The sequence below is a fragment of the Syngnathus leptorhynchus genome, chromosome 7, assembly GCF_054491065.1.
Source record: "Syngnathus leptorhynchus isolate UIUO chromosome 7, UIUO_Slep, whole genome shotgun sequence".
Taxonomy (NCBI): domain Eukaryota; kingdom Metazoa; phylum Chordata; class Actinopteri; order Syngnathiformes; family Syngnathidae; genus Syngnathus; species Syngnathus leptorhynchus.
Window position 1 is genome coordinate 6,467,097 of NC_141201.1, and position 24,718 is coordinate 6,491,814.

General features: G+C 42.1%; 2 protein-coding genes and 1 non-coding gene across 5 annotated transcripts; all 3 read right to left on the bottom strand.

The window, feature by feature from the left end:
* Nucleotides 1–7,616: 7,616 nt before the first annotated feature.
* Nucleotides 7,617–7,710, bottom strand: trnai-uau (transfer RNA isoleucine (anticodon UAU)). Its single transcript has 2 exons — nt 7,673–7,710; nt 7,617–7,652 (listed from the first exon to the last, which is right to left on the bottom strand). It is a non-coding gene; the product is annotated as a tRNA-Ile (tRNA).
* A 2,952-nt stretch (nt 7,711–10,662) lies between these two features.
* On the bottom strand, nt 10,663–21,450 carry baz1b (bromodomain adjacent to zinc finger domain, 1B). 3 transcript variants are annotated; one of them, XM_085915538.1, is made up of 22 exons: nt 20,676–21,450; nt 19,782–19,898; nt 18,834–18,978; nt 18,467–18,659; nt 18,013–18,134; nt 17,692–17,889; nt 17,424–17,612; nt 17,256–17,319; nt 16,026–17,168; nt 15,735–15,890; nt 15,489–15,627; nt 15,271–15,398; nt 15,081–15,192; nt 14,874–14,972; nt 14,608–14,785; nt 14,305–14,487; nt 13,950–14,097; nt 13,686–13,833; nt 13,499–13,608; nt 13,062–13,192; nt 12,852–12,958; nt 10,663–12,685 (listed from the first exon to the last, which is right to left on the bottom strand). In XM_085915538.1, the coding sequence occupies exons 1-22, from the start codon at nt 20,792–20,794 to the stop codon at nt 12,037–12,039; spliced, it is 4,578 nt and encodes a 1,525-aa protein (XP_085771664.1). In that variant the 5' UTR covers nt 20,795–21,450; the 3' UTR covers nt 10,663–12,036. The 3 variants fall into 3 exon arrangements, with proteins under 3 accessions (XP_085771664.1, XP_085771663.1, XP_085771662.1); XM_085915537.1 differs by having other exon boundaries at nt 16,026–17,319; nt 20,676–21,449; XM_085915536.1 differs by having other exon boundaries at nt 15,081–15,398; nt 16,026–17,319.
* Nucleotides 21,451–22,807: 1,357 nt separating this feature from the next.
* Nucleotides 22,808–24,509, bottom strand: bcl7bb (BAF chromatin remodeling complex subunit BCL7B b). The gene is made up of 6 exons (XM_085915540.1): nt 24,350–24,509; nt 23,870–23,945; nt 23,698–23,785; nt 23,430–23,588; nt 23,185–23,288; nt 22,808–23,089 (listed from the first exon to the last, which is right to left on the bottom strand). The coding sequence occupies exons 1-6, from the start codon at nt 24,439–24,441 to the stop codon at nt 23,018–23,020; spliced, it is 591 nt and encodes a 196-aa protein (XP_085771666.1). The 5' UTR covers nt 24,442–24,509; the 3' UTR covers nt 22,808–23,017.
* Between the last annotated feature and the right edge of the window lie 209 nt (nt 24,510–24,718).

Genomic DNA, 24,718 nt, shown 5'->3' on the forward strand with positions numbered 1-24,718 from the left:
CTTCAGATAAGACTGGAGCAGTTGTTTTTGGACTCACTTTCTTCATTTGTTTCAGCTGAAGACATAAATTGGAAATGTGCTACCGGCTCGGGAGGAACTTACTTGACCTGGTTTTTTTTTTTCGCCAACTTTTACTGCTCTTTTTTAAACTGTGTCATTTTTAGACAAAAGCACAGTATGTTGTGATGAAATTTAGTAATTAGACATTAAACAGAAGATTGAATGTTATTGGGCCAAAATGACATCTGCTAGAAGTAGGCCAGGCCCAGGTCAAGGTATTCTATATCAGGAGGTACATGTTTTTGGTACTTATGGTTGATAAACTAAGGATTGATACAAATGTGTATTTAATAAACGTTCATTTCACAATTGAGTCACTGCTCTGTATTTAATACAAAAAAAATGTGAATAATTCCAAAGAAACAGCGCCATCTATCTTTAATCTCCTTAATAACATGAGATAAGCAGGATGTTATTGTTTCTTTTTCCACCAATATGCTCTCAATCAGCACATACATACTGTCGTTCCAGCTCATTAGAAGCTAAATTTAGTTTCTCGTTTTACCAAAGGAAGAGAAATCACACAGCACAACATTTCAGATAGACGCAAAAAGGAAGGTTCAGTCCAAAAACAGAGTTTGTTTGAGCTGCGGCTACTTTGGCGCCAGAGACGTGTCTGCCGGGAACACCTTCAAAACTCTCACACACACACACACACACGAGTGTACACAAATACACACACACACCTGAGGTCTGCAGTTTGGGAAAGGAGCCATCCAATCATCACTAGGCTCATTCTGGAGAAAACTCCACCCCAGAATGTCCACTTTCAGCCTGGATCGAAACATTTAGTTTGGCTGAGACTCCACACTGTTTTTCTTCTCTTGCTCTGGCTCACGCAGGAGGTTTAATAGTGTCAGCATCAATTGCACTGGGCAGCTCATTTGTCTGGGTCAAAAGTTAAACTAAAAGTTAAAGGTGGTGCACTCCCTCGTAGATCTGTCAGAGAATGTTTCATTCTATCTACAAGAGTCTTCAAAATGTACTTTGAAATGCAGAGTGAGATTATTTGGATTAGGATTAGCAACATTTGTTTGGATGAAAATTCTTAAAACACCCGCAGCAGTTTATCTGCTGACACCATGTTATTGTCTGCACAGGAGAAATCCACGCAGCTGCTCATGGGTCTGATTAAAGTCCATCATTATGGCATCAATGTGCCTCCCTCATAGACTCCATCCCTTTGCCCCCTGGAAAGAAAAAAAAAAAAAAACAGGAGAAAATAAAGCATCCTTCATTGGCCTGCCCTCCCTCCCCCGGCAGTCCCCCCCCCCCCCCCCCTCCTTGAGCACTATCCCTTTCCTGGCTTGTTTTGATGTGCAAATGAGTTCATTGAAAACCTGCAGGCCCCCAAAGAGACGCTTACCATGAAAATGTGCTAGTCGGAGAACACCCGAGTTCACACAGCTCGTCACACCACGCAACTGGACTCTAATTAGACACCCAGTCTGCCACTGCTGCTACACCGTGACCCCCCCGCCACTCACACACACACACAGTGACTCCCATCATGCCGCACACACAAACACTGACGCAGTCATCTCAAAGGTGAATCGTGGGTGAAAGCACACTGGCGTAAATTTGGCTTGACATTGATTTTCTGAAATGAGGATCAAGAGATCAAATTGTTAGTTTGAGAGGTTGTCGCATCAGAGGAACGGAAGCACACAAATATGGGAAGTTTGCTGAAAGGCTTTGAACGAGTGTTCTGATTAGCAATGGCACTTTTAAATTGATATATCAATTCTTCTTTTGGGTCGAAGATTTCTCATTTTATATGCTGTCTAAAAATGTTTAAAATGGTTTACCCAGTTTTGGATCAAATATACAAACCATTAGCTTGTCACTATCATTATTCACTTTTATTATTTGTTTTGAAAGCTTAAATAGAGAAAAAAGTTTTTTCAGTGCAAATATTCTGCTTCATAACTGAACTTGAGCTAATTCAAAGTTTTTGCTCACCAACATGAGTTTCAAATTTCACTTTTTAAACTCTGAACTCTAATTTATTGAGATGCACCTGTATTTGGAAAATGTCACCTGGCATTTACTTTTAGTTCAACTTAACGTGCATCTAAAGAAAAACTTTCAAATATGTATTCATTGTATTTTTTTTTCTTTTTTCAGAATGATACTTTTCTCTCATGTCCTTTGATCAGAAAGCAGAAAACAGAGAAGTAAAACTGTTTCCTCCCTCTCTGTGGCTGAGTCTGCTCTCTGAAGCCCACAGCCTTGCTGTGATCACTCTTAATCTCCTTTGCCACTCTGCTGCCATCTCCCCACATATGCATTCATCTCATTTCCAAAAAGGCTTCTCTGCCTCTTCTTCCTTTCTAATTAGGCAGCGTCAAGATTTCACAAGTCACGCTTTGGTGAGGAACAGCAGGAGAGCGAGGTGGCTCTTTAGGAAGAGGGGGGGGGGGTCACCGACGGCGAATGTTTGTTTGAGGGTTAAATCACGGCGGGCCTTTCATCATGTTGTTGTGTTGTATGATCAGAGCTTTGGGATTATGTAGGTCAGACATTTGAGAGTGAGAGCGCCGCTTTTGTTACTGCCATTTTTTATTCAGTTGCTAGGCAGCACCAGCTCTAATCTCTTGTTCCAAAGAGTGTCTCCCCAGAGAAAAAGCCACGGAGCAGGAGTTAAAAAGGATGAAAAAAAATGTGAAAAACAGCATCAACAAAGAACACAAACGCAATGCAAAGGGGCTGCTTTGGGGGGCTGACTAAAAGGTGGGAGTGGGAAAGGACAGGACGTGGGCGTTTGGAACTTGTCATGTGAGGCCACGGAAAATCACTTTTTTATCTCAGTGCCATCGATTGACTCAACAATTAATCACTTCACCGCTACATCACAATCTTCATTCATCTTGACTCAGTGATGCCACCAGGGCCATCCCAGTCAGTGGATGAGCACCTGAGTTAGTTTGCTAACATTAGCTGCTGCTTTTTTGATGTCATTTTCAGACATTGAAGAGAAAATCCACAGACATAACTTCTTAGAAGGTAATCGTACATTTATTTGGGGGTCACGGAAAGAAACCACAACTACAAAGTACGATGCGGCCTGCAAACGAAAATGAGTTTGACGCCGCCTTGGTATAATAATATTAAAACGATCAAGTCCGAGAGATGCCTGAATTTAAAAGCGTAGCGCAAGGGGGAGGTCACACTATATTAACTCCCACCTTAGCATTTTTACATTTGTTGATAGCAACGACAACTTTTGCACATATGTGGAAATGGACTTCAGGCTTAGGAGTAAAGCTTACGGTTAAGAAGGACGGTTTAAGTGGTTGGTTAGCCGGAAATAAAATGGATCAGAGGCGCTTGGATTTGAGGCTGGCTTGTCTGTGAAATGCGTCTGCTGGCTCAGTGTAGCTGCAGTGCATCCTAAAAATGTGCTCTTGTCACACACAGTCATCAAAGGCTCACCCGTGGGCTCTGTGTTCTGACGGAGGAGACACAATCCTGCCTGCGCAATGCATAGATCTGATATTCTCCCTTGCACAGTCTTTGATTTGGAGTTTTCAACTTTTTGTTCTTGTCTGCTTTTTTCCCCCCCACTTTTTGACTTGGTGGTTACCTTTCAGTTTGAGTGGCTTTCTTCCTGAAGTTTCTAGACGACGCTCAAACTTGGAGCTGACTCCCGTGTCGCTTTAAACCATTTGACTGCTTTTAATCATCGTCTTGTCTTGTTAACGCTGACAGTAAATGGAGCTTTTAACTGGGAATAGGTTGTTGTTTTTTTTGTCTTGAGTTTCAGATGTGTTACAAGAGTGAAAACTTGGTGTCATTTATGTTCTTGTAGAAGAAGAATATATAAAATATCACTTCGTTGAATGAATTTTATATTCAGTTGGCTATTCCATTTCTTTATCCCAATCCAGAGTTTCCCCATATCGGTAATATGCCATCTAGCATCCCCTGTCAAACACACAAAAAAATTACAATTAATCTATTGCTTTAATAATAATAATAATAATAATCATCATCATCATCATCATCATCATCATCATCATCATCATCATCATCATCCAACCATCCACAATAATAATAATATTAATAATATTTTTTTATAATGCAAGCTAAGCTGTTCCATGCAGTGGTAACAGTCCTCTGGTCAAACAGATATAAGTTTACATTTTTGCCAATGATGCAAACATTTGGCTTTGAAAGTTGTATTCATACCATGGATGTAAATTACATGAATTAAGCAGTAGACACATTTTGGTCAAACATTCCGTCTGAACAATATAAAAGTCCTTTTTGAATAAGCTCCCGCGTTCCCATGAAGGATGTTAAGAGCTAATTAAGGGATAGGCGATGGATGGAGGTGGTAGCCGTGGGGAAGAATGGGGGGCCCTCATTGCACGGCCGGCTGAAACTTGCTTTGTGCAAATGAAACTGTTAATGAACGTCTGCGCATGTTGTGAGTAACCAGTGAGGTTGTCCAGTGTTGTTTGTCTTTTGTGGAGCAAATGAGACAGAAAATTCAATGGGACACTTTGGGACAGTTCAAACACATTTGGCGCATAAATTTCCCATCATCAATTAAGTTTCTTTTTCCGGCCAGGACTGTTGACTCAAGCTGATCACTGTACATTAGCCAGTCTGTGTGGTAAAAGGAACCAGCTGGGGCCACTCACACTCAAACACTGGACCTTTTGTCAAAAACTCAGCCCCCTCGCAAGTCAAATATAAACCTTGTTTCACGAGAGAGATACTCAGTGCGGAGGCAGATATTGTTCCTATTGTGGCGTGTCAAAGCTGACACACCAAGTCCAACACGGTACTGAATAAACTGTGGTTTGTGTATATTGTGTAACCGTAAGCTGTGGAAAAGGAGCACAGGCAGCAGTCTGTGATGATCTTGGCTGCCAGTAAAAAAATTGGCACGCAAAGCAAGACCTGGAACGGCAGCCTCCGCATGCGGCCCTTCCCCTCAGGATAAGAAGTTCTAGTCAAGCAGGGGGAACCAACCTGCAGGGATCAGCCTTCCTGTTCGCACCCCGTCACGCAGACGCGGCGTTGTGTTGTTACAGCACGAGACATTTCCTGTGCTTGTGTTAAGGGTTTGCATCTGGCCTTGTTTACTAGCCAGGCTACAGGCTCATTAAGAGCTCCTAGGCGGATGTTTGGCGGCTCAAAGCTTATTAACAGGCTTCAAACCAGAACCCAACTGGGCAGCGTGTTGTAATGCTACAAATGGTTTTCAAAGCACGGACAGGCAGGCCCATGTAGTGCTCATGTGTCCCTCTTCCATCATATTGCATGTCATTGAAGTTCCCCCCCCCTTTGGAAGTCAAAGATAGTAACAGGCAACTCTCTTCTCCTCTTTAATATATTCAATAAACTTCATGAATGGACCAAAACCAACATGACTCATCTGGATACTTTATTGTAGTGATCACTCCTCTTTTGTCGTATTTCCAAACCAAGCAACTGAATATTACCGACAGTCCCAACTGTATAGTTCCTGTTTTAAAATTCAAATTATTTCCTGAAAAACAGAACACAGCAGTGTTCAAGTTTTTTTTATTATTATTATTATTGCTAAGCTCTGAATAATACATTTGTTGGAGACTATATTTAGCCACAGGTTACTAAATGTGGTTCTCCAGTGAATAATTACAGGTGGTGTATGCAAAGATGACGTCAAACCTGATAGAAGTGATAGCTCAGGATCTGCATCGCAAATATGACTTGGCACTTTCCATGCACCCTTATAACGAGGAATGTTCTTCCTGAGAGTTTTAGATCGTATGTTTACATGATAGTTGTTATCCTTCCTACCTGTGTCTTCTCAAAAGTTAGAATGACGCAAGTCCTTCCATTTTCTACAGTGTCAAACTTATTGTAGTCATAGTTTCCTTCGGAGGGCCATTAAAATTGATAACCCAAATAAATGTATGAACGGCTCATATTATTAATTGTATAGGCAACAAACTGATGAATAACTACTTTTCAAACCAGAGACTAATATAAATTGTTCAAATATTTAACAAATATGAATGGGAATAAAAAATGTCAGCAATATCTCTATTTTATTTTAAAGTAAAAACAATTTGTTATTTTAGTATTGACATATGAATTCGATATGAATTTGTCTTCGCGGGCCATATAAAATGATGTGGTGGGCTGTATGTGACCCCCGGGCCTTGAGTTTGACACCTGTGTTCTGCACTTCAAGCAAAAGACAAAACACAGTGCAGCAGAGGACAAAGCGAGGAAGGATTGAGCGACCTTCACCTCCCTGCAAACACGCACGCACGCACATACTATGTAACGCTCAACATAATCAAACACTCACACGGCGTGACACGCAAAACAACCAAACACTCATGTGGGGCTGCGCTACTAAAACAAACCCCACGCTGGAACCCCCGAAGAAAGTGGCGTTGGAGCTGAAGGAGGCGGATGTGAGGACAGCCAAGAGCTTTGGCTGTTTATGCTGAACAGCCAGAGAGTGGGAAACGCACGGAACGCGATCCTCATGTTTTCCTTACCCCGGCTAATCCGACAAAACGACAGACGAGTAGATTCCCTTACAGAAAAAGCTGCCACTTAGATATTTATCCTCGCAAAGGCAAACTTCAGACCCTGGCGGGCTCTTTTCATATGAGTGGGTGTGAAACTTTGTAACATTTATTTGGGTGCACGGTTTTAATTAAAAAGGGAAAAGTGATGCCCGCCAGGCAACCTCCTCCAGATTCGTTTCTCCTCTGAGCTCCATCTGAGCATGGACTGGAGAAAAAAAAAGTTGTTATGAGAGAAAAATGAGTCAGATTAAAAAAAAAAAAAAAACGACGGAAGGAATTCACAAGATAAGATACAAGGAGTACCTTTGGGTGCTCAGTATATGGAATTTGTTTGCTTCCTCCATTTTGTCGGTTACACGACATTTGTCAGCTCAGCGATATTAACTTATTCCAAGATTTTTGAATGATATGATTTTCTACTTGGTGTTAAATGTGTGTCAGAAAATGAGTGCCCTTGAGACAATTTTGTGCTTGTGTTAAAATACTGTATATTGCATTGTGGTCACGGTGAGAGCAGCCGTTCACGAGTGAGCTCATGTTATGTTCTGCCTCTGGATACAAGTACTAGGCCCACATTTATGATCTGGCACATAGAATTCCTTATCATGTTACACTAAAAAAAAGCAGACTGTATGTACAATGTGTTTATAGCAACACAGGTAATAAAACCAAACCTCCCATCTATCATTTGTGATTGGCTCGAGTACAGTAAATGTGTCTATGAAGCCTTGTGTCGTAACATAATTTGTTTTTTTTTTACATCTACATTTGCAATGCTGCCAAACCTCCACCCTTCCTCTATGTAAAAAAATAATAATACATATACTGTATGTGAAGTGGATTACAAAAGAGCTATATTGTCATTGTACAAGTGATTCACAACGAAATTAAGAGATTCTAACCGTGGGAGCAATTCAGGGTTCGGCGTCTTACTCAAGGACACTTTGACATCAGCGATGAGGATTGAACCTGTAACCTTGGAGACAAACACTGAGCGACACGGCCTTAAAATTCTGCTCCAGGTGAGGTTCGAACTCACAACCTCGGCATTGCTCTACAATGTACTGTCATATAAGTACCGCGCGCTAACCGATTGCGCCACTGGAGCTTGTGTGAATACTTTTGCTATATACTGTGGGCCCTTGTCAACCATGCATCTGCCTCCCCTGATTTGGACTCCTGTCGCCATCGTAGTGAAGGGCCACTCAACCTGGGTGGATATTCTTTCGCTCACATCTGCTATGAATTTAGCAGAGGCCAGCCATTCAAAGGCTCCTTTATGGAACCATCGGCAGCACAACAGCCGGCCTCCTATTAAGACCCAAGCACACCTTTTGCACACACATTGCCCGGTTGACATTCACACTTCCATCGAAATGGATACATTTATGTTATGATGTGTCGCACTTTTCAGTTCTGTTGCTGTCTTTGCCTTGATGGTGTAAACATATACACACACACCTCCCTTCTTTTTCACTCAAGTAAAAATTAAGACTGAACTGAAGTTAGCCCTGACAGCTGCAACTTTTTTTTTTTTCAAGTGAGTCATTCGCCGGAGAGACGAAGGAGTGGTTAGTGGTCCATTGCACACTTTAATCTATTTATTGCGGACGCCCCCCCCCCCCATCCCCCCGCCACAAGGCATATGCACACTGTACGACTTCAGAAACATGAGATGGTAGAACAGCAGGCTATCATGTACTGTAACTACTCTGCAGTACAGCAAGATGGAGAAAAAGGAGAAAGTTATACACATACAAATGTATTTGAATTGTGTGTTTACAAATTGCTTATTCTCTTGTTTTTGCATTTTGGCTCACAATGGAAATGTTCTGCCACCCTAGTAAATCACAATTAAGGTACTAGAAGTTAACTCTATTCATGGGATCAACATATCTCAATGGCTTTTTGTGATATATTGTGTGTTTCACAATTAAGGATTAATGACAAGATGCTAATTGCAGAAACACAATGTGGGTCGGTCAGACAAACAACTTTTGATTTTTGCTCTGCACTCCAGAATTGAGGTCTATTTATTATTCTTTCCTCTTACATAAAACATTGGGATATTTCCTTATTGAAAAGAAAAAGGGAATAAAAGCGTGATGTGGTTGATAGATGTGTTGTGAAAAGGAACTGAAGCACACAAGCATTGGAGTAAGTTAATTACATTCTGCTAAGCTTTAAAAAGAATTGCGAGATATATTTTGGAGCTTGACTGAGCAGGAAGATGAAGCCTCAGTATGAATCATGAAAGGGCCTCATCCCACTTATTACATCGACAAGTCTGACTGCCTTTCATCTCTCCCACAGCACGCTCATCCAATTGTTTCCGCCACCGTATCTGGATCCCTGAGTTCAAAGAAATCCTCGGGTGACTGGCTTTATTCTCCCGCTTCCTTTTGCTTATTTGCTTATTTTATCAACATGTTTCAGGAGGACCCACAAAGTTGTGAACAGCAATACCTTGCACGTAGTGTAGTCGTTTGATGCCAGGGCCAGACGTGTGTGCATCGTCGTGTTGAGAGGATAAATGACTGATATGCAAATATGCTGTTTTGAGGGGGTGGTGGGGGGAGTTCAGTCTAAGAGAAGATTTCTTTCAGACGAGTGCCGGATCCCTTTTGGGATGAAAACTCCCGAGAGAAAATGGCATCCTCTGAACTCCTCCGTTTCTGCTCTCACCCACTTTTCTTCCTTCGTGTTTTGGTTATATCATCAAAGCAAGAGGAAGCACATCAGTGGAGAAAATTGGGGGAATTTTTTTTTTTTTTTGAAATAATGCATTAATAATAACATGCACTTGCAAGCAAAAAGCAGAGGGAAATTTAGGGCATTTCACTTCTCGGTCATGTGAGTTGACACGTAGTTTTCAGGGCACCTTTATGCTCTGTAAGGGAATGTGTGACTTCTTTTTTTGGCACACTGTTGACAGAGCTCAGTTTGCTGTGCCTTAAATCACATTTACGTTCAGAGCTTCATCATGACATCTTGACTCTCTGTGATTGGTGGGACAAGTTGTACGAAAAAGCCATAGGCTTATTGTGACCCCAATTTGGATTTGCATTAGCTGCTTTAGAGCTACATTTCTTCAACTCAATGAGGCCTAGGACAAGGACGAGCATTATTTTTTTTCTAAGAATTCCTTTACAATTTAAGTAACGCTGACTTCTGATTGACAGATGTGATATTTTTATGAACTAAGTTGCATAGAAAATAATTGATAGGTAGTTGCGGTTGCAGTTGTGTATAAGCATACTGCATCACATCGAAAAGTTTATTCCTGGATATCACCATTTATCTATACAGTTGCTGAACAAATGACCCAAAATGCTGATATGTAAATGAAAAAAACTGTAACACGTGTCAATAAAATGAAGTGTTATTTTTGAAGAAACATTTTAGATACAGCTGTTGTATTAGATTTTAGAATTGGCAAGTGGTAGCCTGTTGTTGTCTGTTTTGTGTTGATTATTTTCAGAATAAAAGAAGCTAAACATGACTGTAGAGCATTTAGCATCATGTCTGGCAAGTCAACACACACTTGTTCTCTCCTCACCGTACACCACAACTGACTTTGACCTCAGGTAAATATTTGCTGGGCAACTCACTCCTCCGCGTCCACAACCACATGCCCTCGTTGTCAGTTTGTGCAGAGTTCAGAGGTCAATTTGAGCACAGCCAGTGGTTTTTTTTTTTTTTTTGAGAGCGGACCCACCTGCTGCTAATTTTCACTTCTTTTGGAAGCAGAGTCCATTTGAAAGTTGAAAACTGCATTCATTGCTGTTCTTTCCTTCAAATGAATTGACAAAAAAAAAAAAAAAAACACTGAATTTGTACCTCTTTAATCGCTAATCACAGTTAAGCCGCTGTTTTGTCCACTGCATAAACTTTTAAGGCTTTGGCTCCATTTGGTTTTCACCATAGGAAGAAACTTGTTTAAAATACATTTTTTGGAAGGATGAAACTATCCTTCCAAAAATGTATATTAATCAAAAATTAAACTATAAAGGAAGTCACTCAAATTTTTATTTATTGACAAATACAAGGACAACTCCAGTCTTGCTCATAGCCTTTATTGGAAAACCTTTACACATAATTACAACTTAAATCTGCCTAAACTATAAATACACATATAAAAAGAACTGTGTAAAAGAGTCAGCTCTCAACTTGAGGGGGCAGTCAAATTTCACTCATTGGTTGTAAGAATGGAGTAAAGCAGAAACACCCAAAAATTAAGTCATGAGGGGGAAGAAAACACTACGAAGAAATTACATCACAGGATGAACACGGGAAAGCTATAGGGCAGCGTCTAGGCTGGTCATGTGACAGAAAACCTACACAGGAGAATATTCAAGTGAAGTGTAAATGACATTTTACATTCCCTGTATAAAAAAAAAAAGTGGCTACATAGGCATGAGCAAAACTGTGACTGAATCTGAAGACAGGAGAGAAGCGCCACCTGGTGGCTCACTGAACACGTCCACCGAAGAGCTGCATTTTGATTGTAGTAAATGGTTGCTGAGGTGTTCTGAGGTGTTCTTTACAAAAAAATCGGCCACTTTTGCCAGTAAACAGTTTAAAAAAAAAAAAATACCAAACATGTTCTCTGCACAAATAGAAGAATCCTGATTGAACATTGATGCAGAATCCTGATTTAACATTAAACGCAGATTTGCCTTATAAACCCCAAATGAAATGTGCAAAAAATATTAACTCTTCAAAAATACCCATATTTGTTGTTTTACAAATGTTTATGCACATTTTTATCAAAGTGGTCCTGCAGTTGCTGGCTTGTTTGGTACATTTGACACAAAGTAGTGCACTTCACAGAACCTTGAGGTACCGCTTTGTTTTAAAGTGGCAGGCCACTACAGAACAAAAGATCCAAATGATGACACTTGCATTGGTCAGCCTGCTGGTTCCAAAGTCACATTTGGGCAGTAAAGTACAACGGCAGCATGTGACCAAAGGATTTGCGAAATTAAGAAAACAAATGTATTGTACAAAATTTGCATTTGACTGAGGCCTCCCGCAGAGATATTAAGTATGTCATTGTACATGATTTAAAGTGTTCATGGTGTGCATAAGGGGTTGTAGCCACACGTACACCAACTAGGTACCCCACTCAAAGAATGAAAATCGCTGCACAACTGTGACATTGGGACATTTTTAAAAGCCCTACGAAAGTGACAAGGCTCCATGTGCTTCTTGTCCATGTCTAATTTTTAAATGAGAGGAAAAAAAACAAAAACAACCCACCAATAATACAGATTACAAATATAAATCCTTTTTGAAAATTATGAACAGAAATTCAAGAAGACAAAGAGTCATTGTGAAGTTTGATTCCCTGCTGGCTGATGGAAAGGAGTCTGATCACTTGGACAAGAAATAAAAACTCAAAAAGAAGAAGAAGCCAAACACACCCTGGGCTTCATGAGCGCTTCTGTCTCTTGGAATGTCGCTGTCGACCCGGCACCTCGTCATCGCTGCTTTCCTCGTCGACCTCCAGCCGGCCCCGCTGCTGCCGAGTTCTACGAGTGCTCCGCTCACTATTGCAATCCTGCTCCCTGTAATCCTTCCTGGCTGCTTTGGAAGCGGTCCTCTTACTTCTCCTCTTTCCGCTGTCCTCCTCTTCTTCATCCTCGCTCTCATCATCCTGTGCAGCTGCCCGGGTGTTTCTGCTTTTCTTTGCGCCTGACTTGCCATTCTGAATTCTTTTCCGCGCAAGTGCCCGATCCTCTTCCTCCTCTTCTTCCCCCTCCTCTTCTTCTTCCTCCTCAGACGATACGGGAGCTCGACTGACGCGCTTGCGTGTGCGTCGTCGGAGGTAGCTGAGGCCGGGTAGCAGCTTCTGGAGCAGCTCCGTGAAGGCCGTCTCTGTCTTGGTCATGCAGGAGAGCACGGTGCTGCCCTGCTCATTGTACTCCTCTGCATTGGAGAAGACCAGCTTCATGTCCTCCATGAAGTCTTGGCCGTGGCGATAGGAGCCTTGGCTGAACTTTTTCTGCATGGTCTGAAAATCCATGGGCTGCGAAATGATGTCCAGATAGTCCTCAGCTTCTTCTGTGGACACGGGGTCCCTGAGTGGAGTAAGAGCACCCAAGGTCAAACCGTTAGGAGTATGAAATCACTATTATTGCATATTATACGTAGATTCCATTTTCATCCCAAAAGTAATGTAGACTGCTTAAGAACGGTGGGGAAAAAGGTCAAATGACTGAAACACCAATCACGTCAGTAACTCACCTGAAGGGCCAGCTGTATCGAAACTTGACCAGTTTTTTAAGGATTTCCTCACATTTCTCCAGCTCCAGTGCTTGTCTGCGCACTCCTGACTGAGAGCTTTGGCGAACCTTCAGAAATGTCACATAAACAATTCATAGTGTTCAGAATTTTGAAGAAAAAAAACCCCACACAGAATTGCAGAGAGAGAGAGTACAAGGACTGGTTTCTCACCAGTTCATCGATGTCTGCAGGGCTGCTGGGGCCAGTCCTCTGCTTGCTGCTCTGACTAGTAGAGGACGCCTTCTTTTTGGGTTTACTTTTCTGCGCGGCTGAAGTTTGCTTCCTCTTCTTTCTTGGCCTCACTGTCAAGCAAAAATAAGATACAAATAAGACGCGTTACTCTATCGGGGAAATGGTGCATTTTGGATGCTGGGGGATGTTGTTGGAAGTCCTTGGGAGCTTATGGCACCCCCATTATACCACCCATGACAAACAGGTCGTGGATTGTCTAAACTGGTTTGGATTGTCTGCCTTTTTTCTTTTCTTTTTTTAATTGAGTGCAGTTTCACTTCCAATGCAATACAGGAAAAAAAATAGCAAGTTCATTTTATTCTCCACCCACTTTGTGACCACGTCTAGACTAAGTGTTCCTTTTTTCTCATACTCACAGCTGTGGCCCATGGCCTTGTATTCACACTCTTCCTCATCCTCTTCCTCCTCGTCAGAGTCTTCCTCTTCACACTCCTCATCTTCTTCATCGCTGTCTTGTTTGTAATTCCTGTAGAGGACAACTCTATTGCTGACAATTTCACGGCAGCGGCGGTTTGAAATTTGAAGCAAAATAGTCACACTTGCCTTGAACGCGTGCCCCGTCTGGCCAATGTGGGCTGACAGGCCGTGCACAACCACTCGCCTTCAGGAATGCGGTGCAGCACTGGCCTCAGGCAGAAGAGATGGAAAGCCTTGTTGCATTCGTCACACAGGATAAGTTTCTCATCATCACCTGAGAAGGATTCAAAGTTTGACTCTTTCAAACAAAGACGACTTTAAGTCATTCTCTCACAGTACACTAAAGTATGTTAACGCACACAATTTGGCGAGACCAATTTATCATTTTACCTTTTTTCCGACAGACTTTACAACGGGCATTCTCGGCAGACATGTCCCACTTGATGCAGGCGTCCAACATTCCTAGCAGCACATGCATGCGGGAGAAGGTTTGGGCTTCCCGGATAGACGTCCTCCACTTCTCTAATGCTGTTGCCACCTAAGGGGGAAATATTTGAAATAAACAAAAGTTAGACCGCACCTGGTTATTAAATAAGGCTGGGTGGCACAACAACAAATAGCAGTAGGCAACGGTTGTTTTATGTGGCAACACTTGACATGTGAAGCCAGATTCAATTGGCTCGGGGGAGCGTTTCGATCCCAATTCAATTTATTTTTCTTTCGCTATTTTGACCTATTTTCTTACCTTGGCCTCCTCCGCCAGTTTCTTTTCCTCATCCACCTCTTCGGCTTTGCTTTCTTCCCCTCCTTGCTTCCTCTTCATTTTCTGCTTGGGGGCCATGAATCCTTGCAAGAACTTCTTGATCACACATGCCTGAATGGTGATGATGGACTCTCCTAATTCTTTCAAGTTGTCCATTTTTTCCAGCTGTATGCAGATGATACAACGGACAATCAATATCAGGTCATTTATGCAAAATTTGATGACCACGCATGATGTCAGACCTTCGTAACTGCAGGTTACCATACACAATAAAAACCTGCTCACCTGATCTTCCATGTCCACGTCATCATCAAAGTAACCCAAGCCACCCTTCAGGAGGCGTGAGGCTATCTCCTGAATATCACTTCGTAAAAATTTCAGTAGCTCCGCATCCTCGTCAGGGACTCCTAGACCCACTTTGTCCTTTCGGGTCAAGTTGATGGAGTGTATGATGTCCTGGTAACTGTTCAAGGGCAATAACAACATAGTTACTTACCTACAAGGTAGATAGAAATAGATTTACAAGCGAAATAAAATACACAACTATTCACCTGCTTTCTATCTTTGCCTTCAGTTCACTCTCTCTAACTCCATGAGGATGTAGACTGTCCACCAATTCTTCCAGTTCGGCAGGACTGTCACAGATGAACCTGGCAATATTAGGAGATTAGAAATCAGATAGGGCTGGGGGGGGGGGAAAACGATACACAAATTCTGAAACCAAAAGGCCAAGATAGAGTTGAATGTAAAAGACTAACCAGAGATTCTGTCCCTGCTTAGGACATGTCGTTTCTATACAGACGTCCGTTGCTGGCCCCAGTTGGGCTCCTTCATTATTAGCACCATCCACGCTTCCATTGTCATCAGCCTCTACAAAAGGCATTTTGATAAGTTTGGCATGCTTATGGCTACAGAAATATTTTCTTCCTAATGTCCCAGCAGCCTCACCGTCGTCCTCGTCATCCACATCAGGCTCGTTTTTTTCCTCAAGAGGTGTGAAGCTATAGTCTATGCCGTCATGCACCCAGCCTTTCTCGATGTAGAGTCCAGGAACAACATCAGAGAAAAACCAATATCTGGAAAAATGGACATATTATATTATTATAATATTATAGTCGATTTTGTCATGTTTGCCAATATTTAATGGTTAAAAGAATTCCACTGACCTGTTGTGATTTCTGTCGGTGCCCAGTGGAGTTCTACGTAGGACCAGTTTGGCCTTTGTTATACCCTCTTGAAAATTCTTCTCCATGGTCGCTCTTTGTTTGCGTTGTCGCTCTTCTTCGGCCGCCACTTCCATGCGTTCTTGGGGATGACAATTTCGAAACAAATGAGTCCGCGAACCCAATTGCACTTGCCTACTTGACTGATAAGTGAAGAAGTGAGTAAGCATCAAGGAAAGCAGGGCTCACCTTTGTTTTGTTTGTCCATCTCCTCTCTTTCTCTCTTGGCCTGCATGCTCATGAGCTGCCTGCTCTTGACGGAGCTGATCATGTCCACCAACTCTATTTTTACCTCTTTTTTGAGCTCCTTCTTTGGATCCTCCTTTTTTTTCTTCTCATCTTGAGCTGCGAAAAAAAAATCAACCATGTTTAATAAGCGATACCAATGTTTTATTGAAGGTATTTTAAATTAAATCCATTTTTATAATCATCGATGGCATTTTCAGTTCACACTTTGGTTCTCATACAATTGCAATTTACCTTTGCCCTCAACCTCTTTTTGCTTTTTCTTCTCAGCCTTCTTGCGATTGACTTCTTTCAGCATTGCCACGCGCTCCTTCCACAGTTCAGCGGTGCGTTGCTGCATGCCATCCACGTGGTCTTCCACCGAGTACGTCATGAGAATGCGGTGGCACAGGGCTACCAGCAAGCTGACTTTTTCTTCTGGCTCAAGCTCAAACACCTCGACAGTTTCGAGCTTTTCCAGAAACTCGCTCGTCACCACATCATCGAAGCCGCTCATGGCCATGTCCACGGACCCCTGACCGCTCTCCTCACCTTGAGCATCAAAAGGACGCAAGCACAACCTCGCCAACTCCGATACAGAGTGCAAGGTAAGGGGGATCTCCGATAAAGGGATATCGAGCTCGCTGTAGCCCTCTGCGAGCTCGTCTTGCAGCAGCGTCTGAAGCAGCACCACCAGCACGCGGTTCAGGTAGTGGAAACCAGAGCGTACGCCGGCCAACGATTCCATCAGAGCCGTAGATGTGATGGGATACTTGTCATCTGGCATAAGCAGGCCTGCGTAGCAGTGAAGGAACTCCACGACCATAGCCACATCCCCAAACAGGGTGTTGGGCAGCCCCTCGGGCATGTCGACGAGCTTAAAGGTCGGCAACGTCTTGCCACCTTTGATTTCCTGGTCCTCGTATCGACGGGACTGTTCGAGACGGAGTAGCATTTCCCTCTCGCGACGTTCCTTGGCTTTTTCCCGAAGTTTTTCTTTGAGATCATTCCGCCGCTTCTTCATTTCTTCTTGCTTTTCCTCTTCGCTCATGGCTGCCCAGCGTTTCTTTTGCTCCAGTCTCTCCCAGCGTTTTTCAACCAACTCTTTCAGCTCATCGGGTAGTCTGCCACGGTCATCTGGTGACAAGGCCTTGGCAGCCTTTGAGATGAGGCCAGAGAGAACACTCTTTTTGTCCTCTTTGCCGTTGTTCTCCTTATAATAACGAAGGAGGTGGAGAGCCATTGGATGTAATGGCTTGCCTAGTTTGGGAGTGCCTGTGGAACTGCTGCGAGCTCGCTTTTTGGGGCTGCCGGCAGCGGGACTCTTAGCGAGATGCAGCAGGGTCATCTGCTTCATCTTAGGTGTCTTGGAACTTGCCTTTGCATCTTTTCTAGAAGCTTTAAGAATATTCTTATCACCACTCTTTCCAGGTTTCTTTCCGGATTTTTTCACAGTTTTCAGACTAGAGGGACCTGAGCTTTTACCTTCTTCTTTCTTGGTGGTTCCAGAGTTCTTTACTTTTAATGGTGAACCATTCATTTTTATTTTCTATGTTCGGGGAAAAGCAGAGAAGACACAAGCACATTAGCGCTTTAAAGAGGAACGCCCCAAAATATCCGGTTGTGTCAACGTTGGCATGCAATAAAACCTACCTGCACATGACCCCAGATGGTGGGACTAAGGGGCTTCCCGAGAACATCTTTCTTGCTTTTTCCTTTCTTCTCCCCTTTTTCATTTTCTATGTGCTCTCCTGGTGTACCAGGTGTCTTTGACTTCTTTCTAGGTTTACCTTCAGGAGAAGTCAAGCTCTTGCGCTTGGTAGAGGGATTCCCTGCTAAAAACTTGAGTCAAACAAAAGTGTGAGATGAGATGATATCATTCACAACAGTATAAAGAAGAAATTACCAGTGCCGTTTGTACCTTGTGTGGGTCGAGAAGAAAGTCGCTGAATTTACTAGGCAAATTAAACTTTTTCACCAGTTCATCTTCAACCACCCAAGGTGCACTCTCCCCCATGCCCAGCCTCTGCGCATAGTGTCTGATGAAGTAACGGATGATCTCTTTGGTCGGCGGGCGCTCCGTTCTGAAAAGACTGTCTGCTGGCACAGCACTGATTACCTGCGGCACCGGTCAGAAAGATTGGTCTTCTTTTAGTGTTTACGTATGCAACAAAACATTTCAAAGACCACATAAATCATTGTCTTTGTTGACATAAAAACAAACCAAGAAACGACAACATACCTTGTCCTCACTGACGAGCTTGACGTCATACTTATGAGGAAGAAACTTGGGAAGCGCCCACCTCTTCTTTTCTTCCTTCATGGCAGTGGGAAGTTTTCTTGGTGACCGCCGTGCCCTATCACCTGAAAAAGAAGAAAACGGTTCAGTAATGAAGCAAAACCAACAGTAAAAGATGCATTGCGATGTTTGGCTGTGCACATTTATTTATTAAACAGATTAGGATTGTGTTTTTTTTTTTTTTTAATAAACACTTCAAACACACAAACAAGCATGCAAGGAGAGTCACAATAGGGCTCAAACATGTGCTGTATACGGAAGGGGTTGATGGCTTGCTCAAGGGCACCTTGATAATGTATTACGAAACATTTTGCTTTTGTCATTCACATTTCCAAAACAATCCTTAAAACCTGTAAAAACATTTTCAAAGCGCTCAGCTCTTACTGTTTCTACTTACTGAGACTCTCTCTCCTGCTCTCCTCCTCTCTATGGGCAGGTTCCTTCCTCTGGTTTTCTTGACTGGCATTCTCTTTGTCACTGGATGGAGAATCACATGCACCTTCAAGCTTCTTCTCTGCAGCTTCACCCTCAGGGTGCTCGAGAGGATGGATCTTTGCCACCTTCGCTCGTAGACTTTTGTCTTGGCTCACCTTAAATAAAACATGTTCAAAAATATAACAAGCATCAAAATGTGATCACGTTTCCGCTAACTGGGTCAATAAATAAATAAACAAATAGACGAACTAATAATGGATCAATAAAAATAGTGCTTGAGAGGAACTATCTTTCAAAACGTACAAGAAATAACTGCAAATTAAACTGACCGTGAAGTCACACTCTTCGTCAACAGCATACTTTGTGAGGATTTCTAACCAGGCCATTTCAACCAGTTTGTCTAAAGACACTGTGTTGTGGTGGACCATCTCCAGGATGGGCTTCTCAAACCAGTGAGGATATTCCTCTTGAAGCCTGCACAGATAGAACAGTTAGCCCATTCGGTGGTTTGTAATAAAGAAACAAAAAAAGAATATGCATTATATTCTACTATTAGTACAATTATGTCAGAATAGATTCACGGTGGCCCGAGACCACCCATTTTATCGGTGTGCAATATCAGAGAACACCCATGTAGTGTTTATGCAAACACAATAAGATCCTTCGTTGGTGATGAGTTATGTAATTGTCTAACACATACTGTCTAAGCTTGCAACTGCCTCATCTGATTTATTTTTGTTGACCCTTAGTTCTAGTTTAATTAAACAAGAGAGAAAGAATATCACTTGGTGTTATTTTAAATCCAGCAGCTCCTGATCTGGAACAACCTCTTCATCACCACATTGCTGTGCTTTGTCATAACGTATCATTTCCCCTCATGTCTTTCTACTCTGTGCACTCTGTTCTTTTAAAGTGTTAATTTCTATTTCGCTGATTCTAATGAGCGAGCTTTTCTAAGACCAGTGTGGTTAGAATGACTCAATCACACGCACATCCTCCAAAATAGAAAGAGAGGCGGAGCACCAGCTTTATCCAATCACAGAACCGCTTTAAGCCTCATGACCGTCACTGGTCTGAGAGTATGGCTTTGTCTTCACACTTCTAAAATATGTCACAACACTGAATTTAAAATGAGAGATACTGGAAATTGTGGATACAATTGCACCCTAGTCAATTAAAGTTTAGTCTCATTGTGACATCTGCTCTAACTATCTGGGTCACAGGCACACCTCTACCACTCAGAATATTAAGAAAGTAACTTATCAATCAATACTTACAATTCTGTGACTTCTTGTTCCTCCTCCCATGCTTCTTTATGCGTCAGCTGAATGCTTCCTGTACTCTTGCACGTCCAGATGCGTTCTTCATACCTCTGCAAGCGGGCCTCATACTCACTATTAACATTTTGTCAAGGACAACTTCAGCATACATGACCCATCTAGGATTTGTGTCGTCACAAACCATATTAGTCAAAATATGAAGGAGACAATTAACTTGTTAAGCACTTGAATGTTGTATTCAGTTCGATGAAACAATAAGTCTATAGCCAGAAAAATAAATGTGCATAAGACTCACATTGAATTCACAAAGTATCTAATGGTTTCACAGCGTGAAAGCTCATCTGCAATTTGTCACTGGAGACTAGGTGTATTTTTTTTTTTTTTTTTTTTACTCAAGTGGGAAATAAACGGTACCTCAATAAGTCATGCACACGTCTCTCTTTGGAACTTATGGTTGCTATATCACACTGAGCCTATGCGTTAACATATGTGAACGTGCTATTGTGACATAACACCTACATTAGCATTGGGACTAGCATGCCCGGCTGGCGATATTGGTTGACAGCCGATTCGCAGAAACTAAAAGTAAATGGAACGCTTGCGGAACATATCCAATAAAGTGACTAAACATAACAGATAGATCTAATAGGTTCTAAGGGTCGGGATTTTGTTTTTAGCAATTGTTAGGCTAACACTCTTGTCAACGAGAACAGTGCATGAGTGAAAGCTAAAACGACAGAAAATGTCAGATCATAACAAATAAACAGCTGCGCGAATTTTTACAAGGGTATGTGTGTTGTAATACCGTCATTAAGAGAGAAAATGCTCAAATAAGCTACTGATGTACGGCCCCAAGTCGACACGATTAACCGCATCACATTTGGAGGATACTCTTTGTTCCTGAAGGCCTCCTTGGTGTGCTCGATGATGTAGACCTCCTCTCCCGGGCCTAGCGGCTCGGCTAGCGGCTTAGCTAATGGGTAAGGCTTCCGACCCAAAAGCGGTGCCATTATAAATCAAATGGCGGTCGCGGAATCAAATAATCACTTTAATACCAGTGTAAAAATAATACGACCTTAACTTGTATCCCGGTGGCTGATAGCATGTATCACGCTTTTACCGGTAGGCCTGTAACTCAACGTGTAGCAGCTAACGGGCTAGTTAGCAGCCCGGATTGCTATCGCGTTGCAAAACAAAACAGTGTCCCCTTCTTCCTCGCCTCTTCATCGAATGCCTCTTCTCTGCTTGAGCGGGGACGCCATAGCTGTTGAAAGTAAGGTTCCAAATCCACAAAGTTTTTTTTTTTTTTTCAACTCGTGTCGAGATATTTGGCGAACTTTTATTTTCCCGGTTGAACTGTCAGGATGCAATCCGGTCCCCAAGTCAAATTCGCGGCAACAGCTCCACAGTCCAGCAGGCGGTCTGGCGCGAAGAGCAATTCGCTTATCAACTCAGCTGGACACGCTGAGGTCTCGATCTTTCTTTTACTTTCCTACTAATCCTTCTTCGTTTTACGAAAGTAAAACAATGCTGGTAATGCTTGAAAATAATGTCTCGAAGAGGTTAATTCCTTGTCGAAATGGCGGGAGTTTCTCGAACACCGGCACAATTTCGCGCACCCTCAACTCTCCCGGGTCGTTTCCCCGGCAGCAAGCGGCGTAGCAACCAGGCCCCGCCCTTCCTTGGCAGCCATTGGCTCTTTTTGCTAGGCGCTCTCGTAATAGTGGCCGGAAATGACGTCCCATTGGCTAACCCAACAATTAGACCATGCCTACTGTACATTGCATTTCAGACTTTACGTTCAGTGGCTGAATTAACTGTAACTGTACTTTGGTTTATAATCAAGTTGTTTCATAAATTAATAGGACAGCCGGTGCCATCAAATGTAAGTTGTTTTTCCATCATATGTTTAAAAACAAATCCAAGTTTAATTGAAATGAAGCCAGTTTATTATGGTTTAAAGCATTTCTTTAGACAAGCGCAAATTTGATACAGTAATAAATATTTTTTACAAAGCATTTTGATCTTTTGTTAAGCCAAAAAGATGTGCTCGCCCATAGTTTTAATATGTCTAAAAGCATTAGCTCCACATTTGTCATTTTCAAAATGTACTGTGACTAAAAACAACAATGCACATTGATTTGGAAATCCACAAAGCCAAACGTCAAGAACATAAAAGTACACTTACAGCTATAGTTTCAAAAAGTGTCTTTTACAATACGTAAATACCAAGCACAGTTCACTGCCCATGTTCATCAGTTTAAAAATGAGTCAACACGCTTTAACATTAGCAGGGAATGTTGCGTTGTCAATTCAGTATAGCAATGAATAGCACTGCTTGTTCTATCTACACTCACCTACCACAATATTAGGTGTTGCACAATCTAATGACCAGAATCAAAAATGTCTTCACATAGAAAATAATGCTCGTTTTTGTGTACAGTGCCAAATACACATTAAATTGCTGATTGTAATTTGCAGTGCTAAAATTCTTTCATCACAGAGGTGTCTCTAATCTAGTGCAGTTAAGACCACAAGGCCACAATTGCCTGTTTTTATGATGTAATTCATCTTTAAAGTGCTGTGAACTACAATAATATTGTACTATTAAATTACATTTGAAAATGGTTAGCTTAGAATATTATCTCACCATAAAGGCCGATGTCTTCGACTAGACTGCATTGCTTTAATATTAGTTCATAGCCAGCTATTATCCCCTCCCAGAGTGACATTTGCATTCTGGGTTTAAGTAAATGGACAAACAGGAGAAACAAAGCAGTCTTCAAATATTACAAGTGTGGTCAAACAAAATCTCATTTGTGGTTCCTTTTTAATCTAACAATTTTTATCTCATCCTTGCATGTACATTTGAGCATCATGCATTCTGTGAGAAGCAGACAGTCAAAGAGTCCAATCCTGCTGTGGCCCAAAATGTGGAAGTTTGGAGTATTTGATGGAGAGATGCTTGCCCACTTACAAATAATTGACAAGGTACTCACACGCAAGGCACTAAACCAACACTGTTGCATAAAATCTTCCCACTTGACTGTGAATCCAATACTTGTAGTCTAGTACAAATAATGTGTGCATAGAGCATAGAATAGATTGTGCAGGCGTGCCAAATGAAGTGCAAGGTGAGTGTATGTGAAGCATACAACAAAGCCTTAAAACCTGAACGTTGAACACTTAGCTGAAGTGAAAATAACTATGGATAGGTTTCTTCACATTGTAAACTATCTTAACACTGCATTTTCTCCTGTGCAAATCTTCTTTAAAGGAGGGGCTCCTGATTCCTCAGATTCCTCCTGTAGAATGAAAAAAATGGTGGCTTAACATCGCCTAACTGAGACAAAATTGTTTTGGCGCGTATTTAAACCACTTTAGGAAAGTGGTCTGAAACCTGTGTGTGTATGGCGCTTCGTCTGGCACTTGCTGATGACAGAAGGTCCTCCTTGATCAGAGTTGGGGGCTCATCTGCTCCATCCTGTCCAGAGTGAACTGGATCTGGATTCATTAGGGTACAACATCAGAAATTAGATGACGACAGTGAAAAAAGTCCCCGCCCCCTCCCCCCAAAAAAAGAAATACTAAATCTACTTTTCTTTTGGATAATTGTGTTAATCTATGATAAAGGTATTGACATACCATCTACACTCTCTTGACCAAGCATTGGTGGTTGGGAGTCTTCAGTTCGGAGGCTAGAGGTATGCGGAGGGCTAACCTGCTGCGAGCTAGAGTTGCTGCTGCTGTTATCCATTTTAGGATGGTAAACATCAGACAGAAAGCTCTGGTTGCTGTTTTCATCTGATGTAAAGAGAACATTCATACTGAGCATAAAAAAAAAGAAAAACTCTTGCATTTGGTCCTATTTTACTTCTCATCTTCAAACTATTTACCCCCCCTTGAGACTCACCAGTCAAATCTGGCAAAGAGTTAGTGTTTTCAAGGACCACGTCTTTTAGCCCTCTGGCTTCTCCACCAGTAGATTTGGTGCGATAGATCTGATATCAGAAGTGAACAGTGATACAAGTCACGCACACATACATAGTTGAGTTTCCTCAAAGAACACATTATTGAGACGCCACCTGCTTTGTTTCTGTCACTGGCACCCACTTGAATATGCGCAAGGACGTGTCTCCAACTGTCACCCATTTCTTCTCCCTGGAGATTAAGGTAGTTGTGCTATTTTTAGACAAAAGCTAACAATGATCTCCTCTAATCGGTTGAATTTGATCCTCGACATACAGAAGATGGCCGCGTTTTCTGCCTACCTAGGTACAGAATTGATCGCTACAATGAATGTCACACTGATAATTATTCATGTTTATTACCGTCATTGTAAAACGTCAACTGGATCTTGTTGTGCAGCGATGCAGCCATATTGACAGTGCATGGCGGAAAAAAAAAACCGATAGCCCCGCCCTTTTTCCCCCAAAACGCGGACACCGATTGGCTACAAGCTATGTCAATTATCTAACTTTTCCGACTGAAGTTAGTTGAGCGACGTAGCAGCTAACGTCTGCTAAAACATTTCCTCCATATTGTAGTCTAGACAGCCAACGTACCATTTGCGCACTTTCTCGATTGCGGCCAGAACCTTTTTAATGTCATCCTTGGCGCGACTCCGGGTCTCAGCGCGGCCTGAACGTCCCGACATCTTGACGCTGATACTGTATGAATCATCTAATGATGCATGAGGAAAACTTAAGACCTAGCCCCTGCTTTTCTATACTGTGGTAGTCTCGCGAGAGTTTCATTTGAACACTTTATCCTATCACCCCCCCCCCCCCCTTCTCTTTCTCTCGCCCAGTATTTAAAGTACAGTATTCGATATATTAAAGTACACATACTATGTCCCATTTTCATCAGACCACTGTGGTGGGGATGATGTCACGAGTTTGTGTAGCAATTATCGTAAATTGGCACTGGTTGTA

What these genes read in the sequence shown, in the direction of transcription:
- baz1b (XM_085915536.1), bottom strand. Translation starts at nt 20,794, where the DNA reads ATGGCACCGCTTTTGGGTCGGAAGCCTTACCCATTAGCTAAGCCGCTA. An exon ending in GAGGCCTTCAGGAACAAAGA is followed by an intron (nt 19,899 to 20,675) that starts GTATCCTCCAAA and finishes AAATGTTAATAG; the next exon opens with TGAGTATGAGGCCCGCTTGC. An exon ending in ACCGACAGAAATCACAACAG is followed by an intron (nt 15,399 to 15,488) that starts GTCAGTGGAATT and finishes CCATTTTTCCAG; the next exon opens with ATATTGGTTTTTCTCTGATG.
- bcl7bb (XM_085915540.1), bottom strand. Translation starts at nt 24,441, where the DNA reads ATGTCGGGACGTTCAGGCCGCGCTGAGACCCGGAGTCGCGCCAAGGAT. An exon ending in ATCGAGAAAGTGCGCAAATG is followed by an intron (nt 23,946 to 24,349) that starts GTACGTTGGCTG and finishes CTTAATCTCCAG; the next exon opens with GGAGAAGAAATGGGTGACAG. An exon ending in TGGTCAAGAGAGTGTAGATG is followed by an intron (nt 23,289 to 23,429) that starts GTATGTCAATAC and finishes TAATGAATCCAG; the next exon opens with ATCCAGTTCACTCTGGACAG.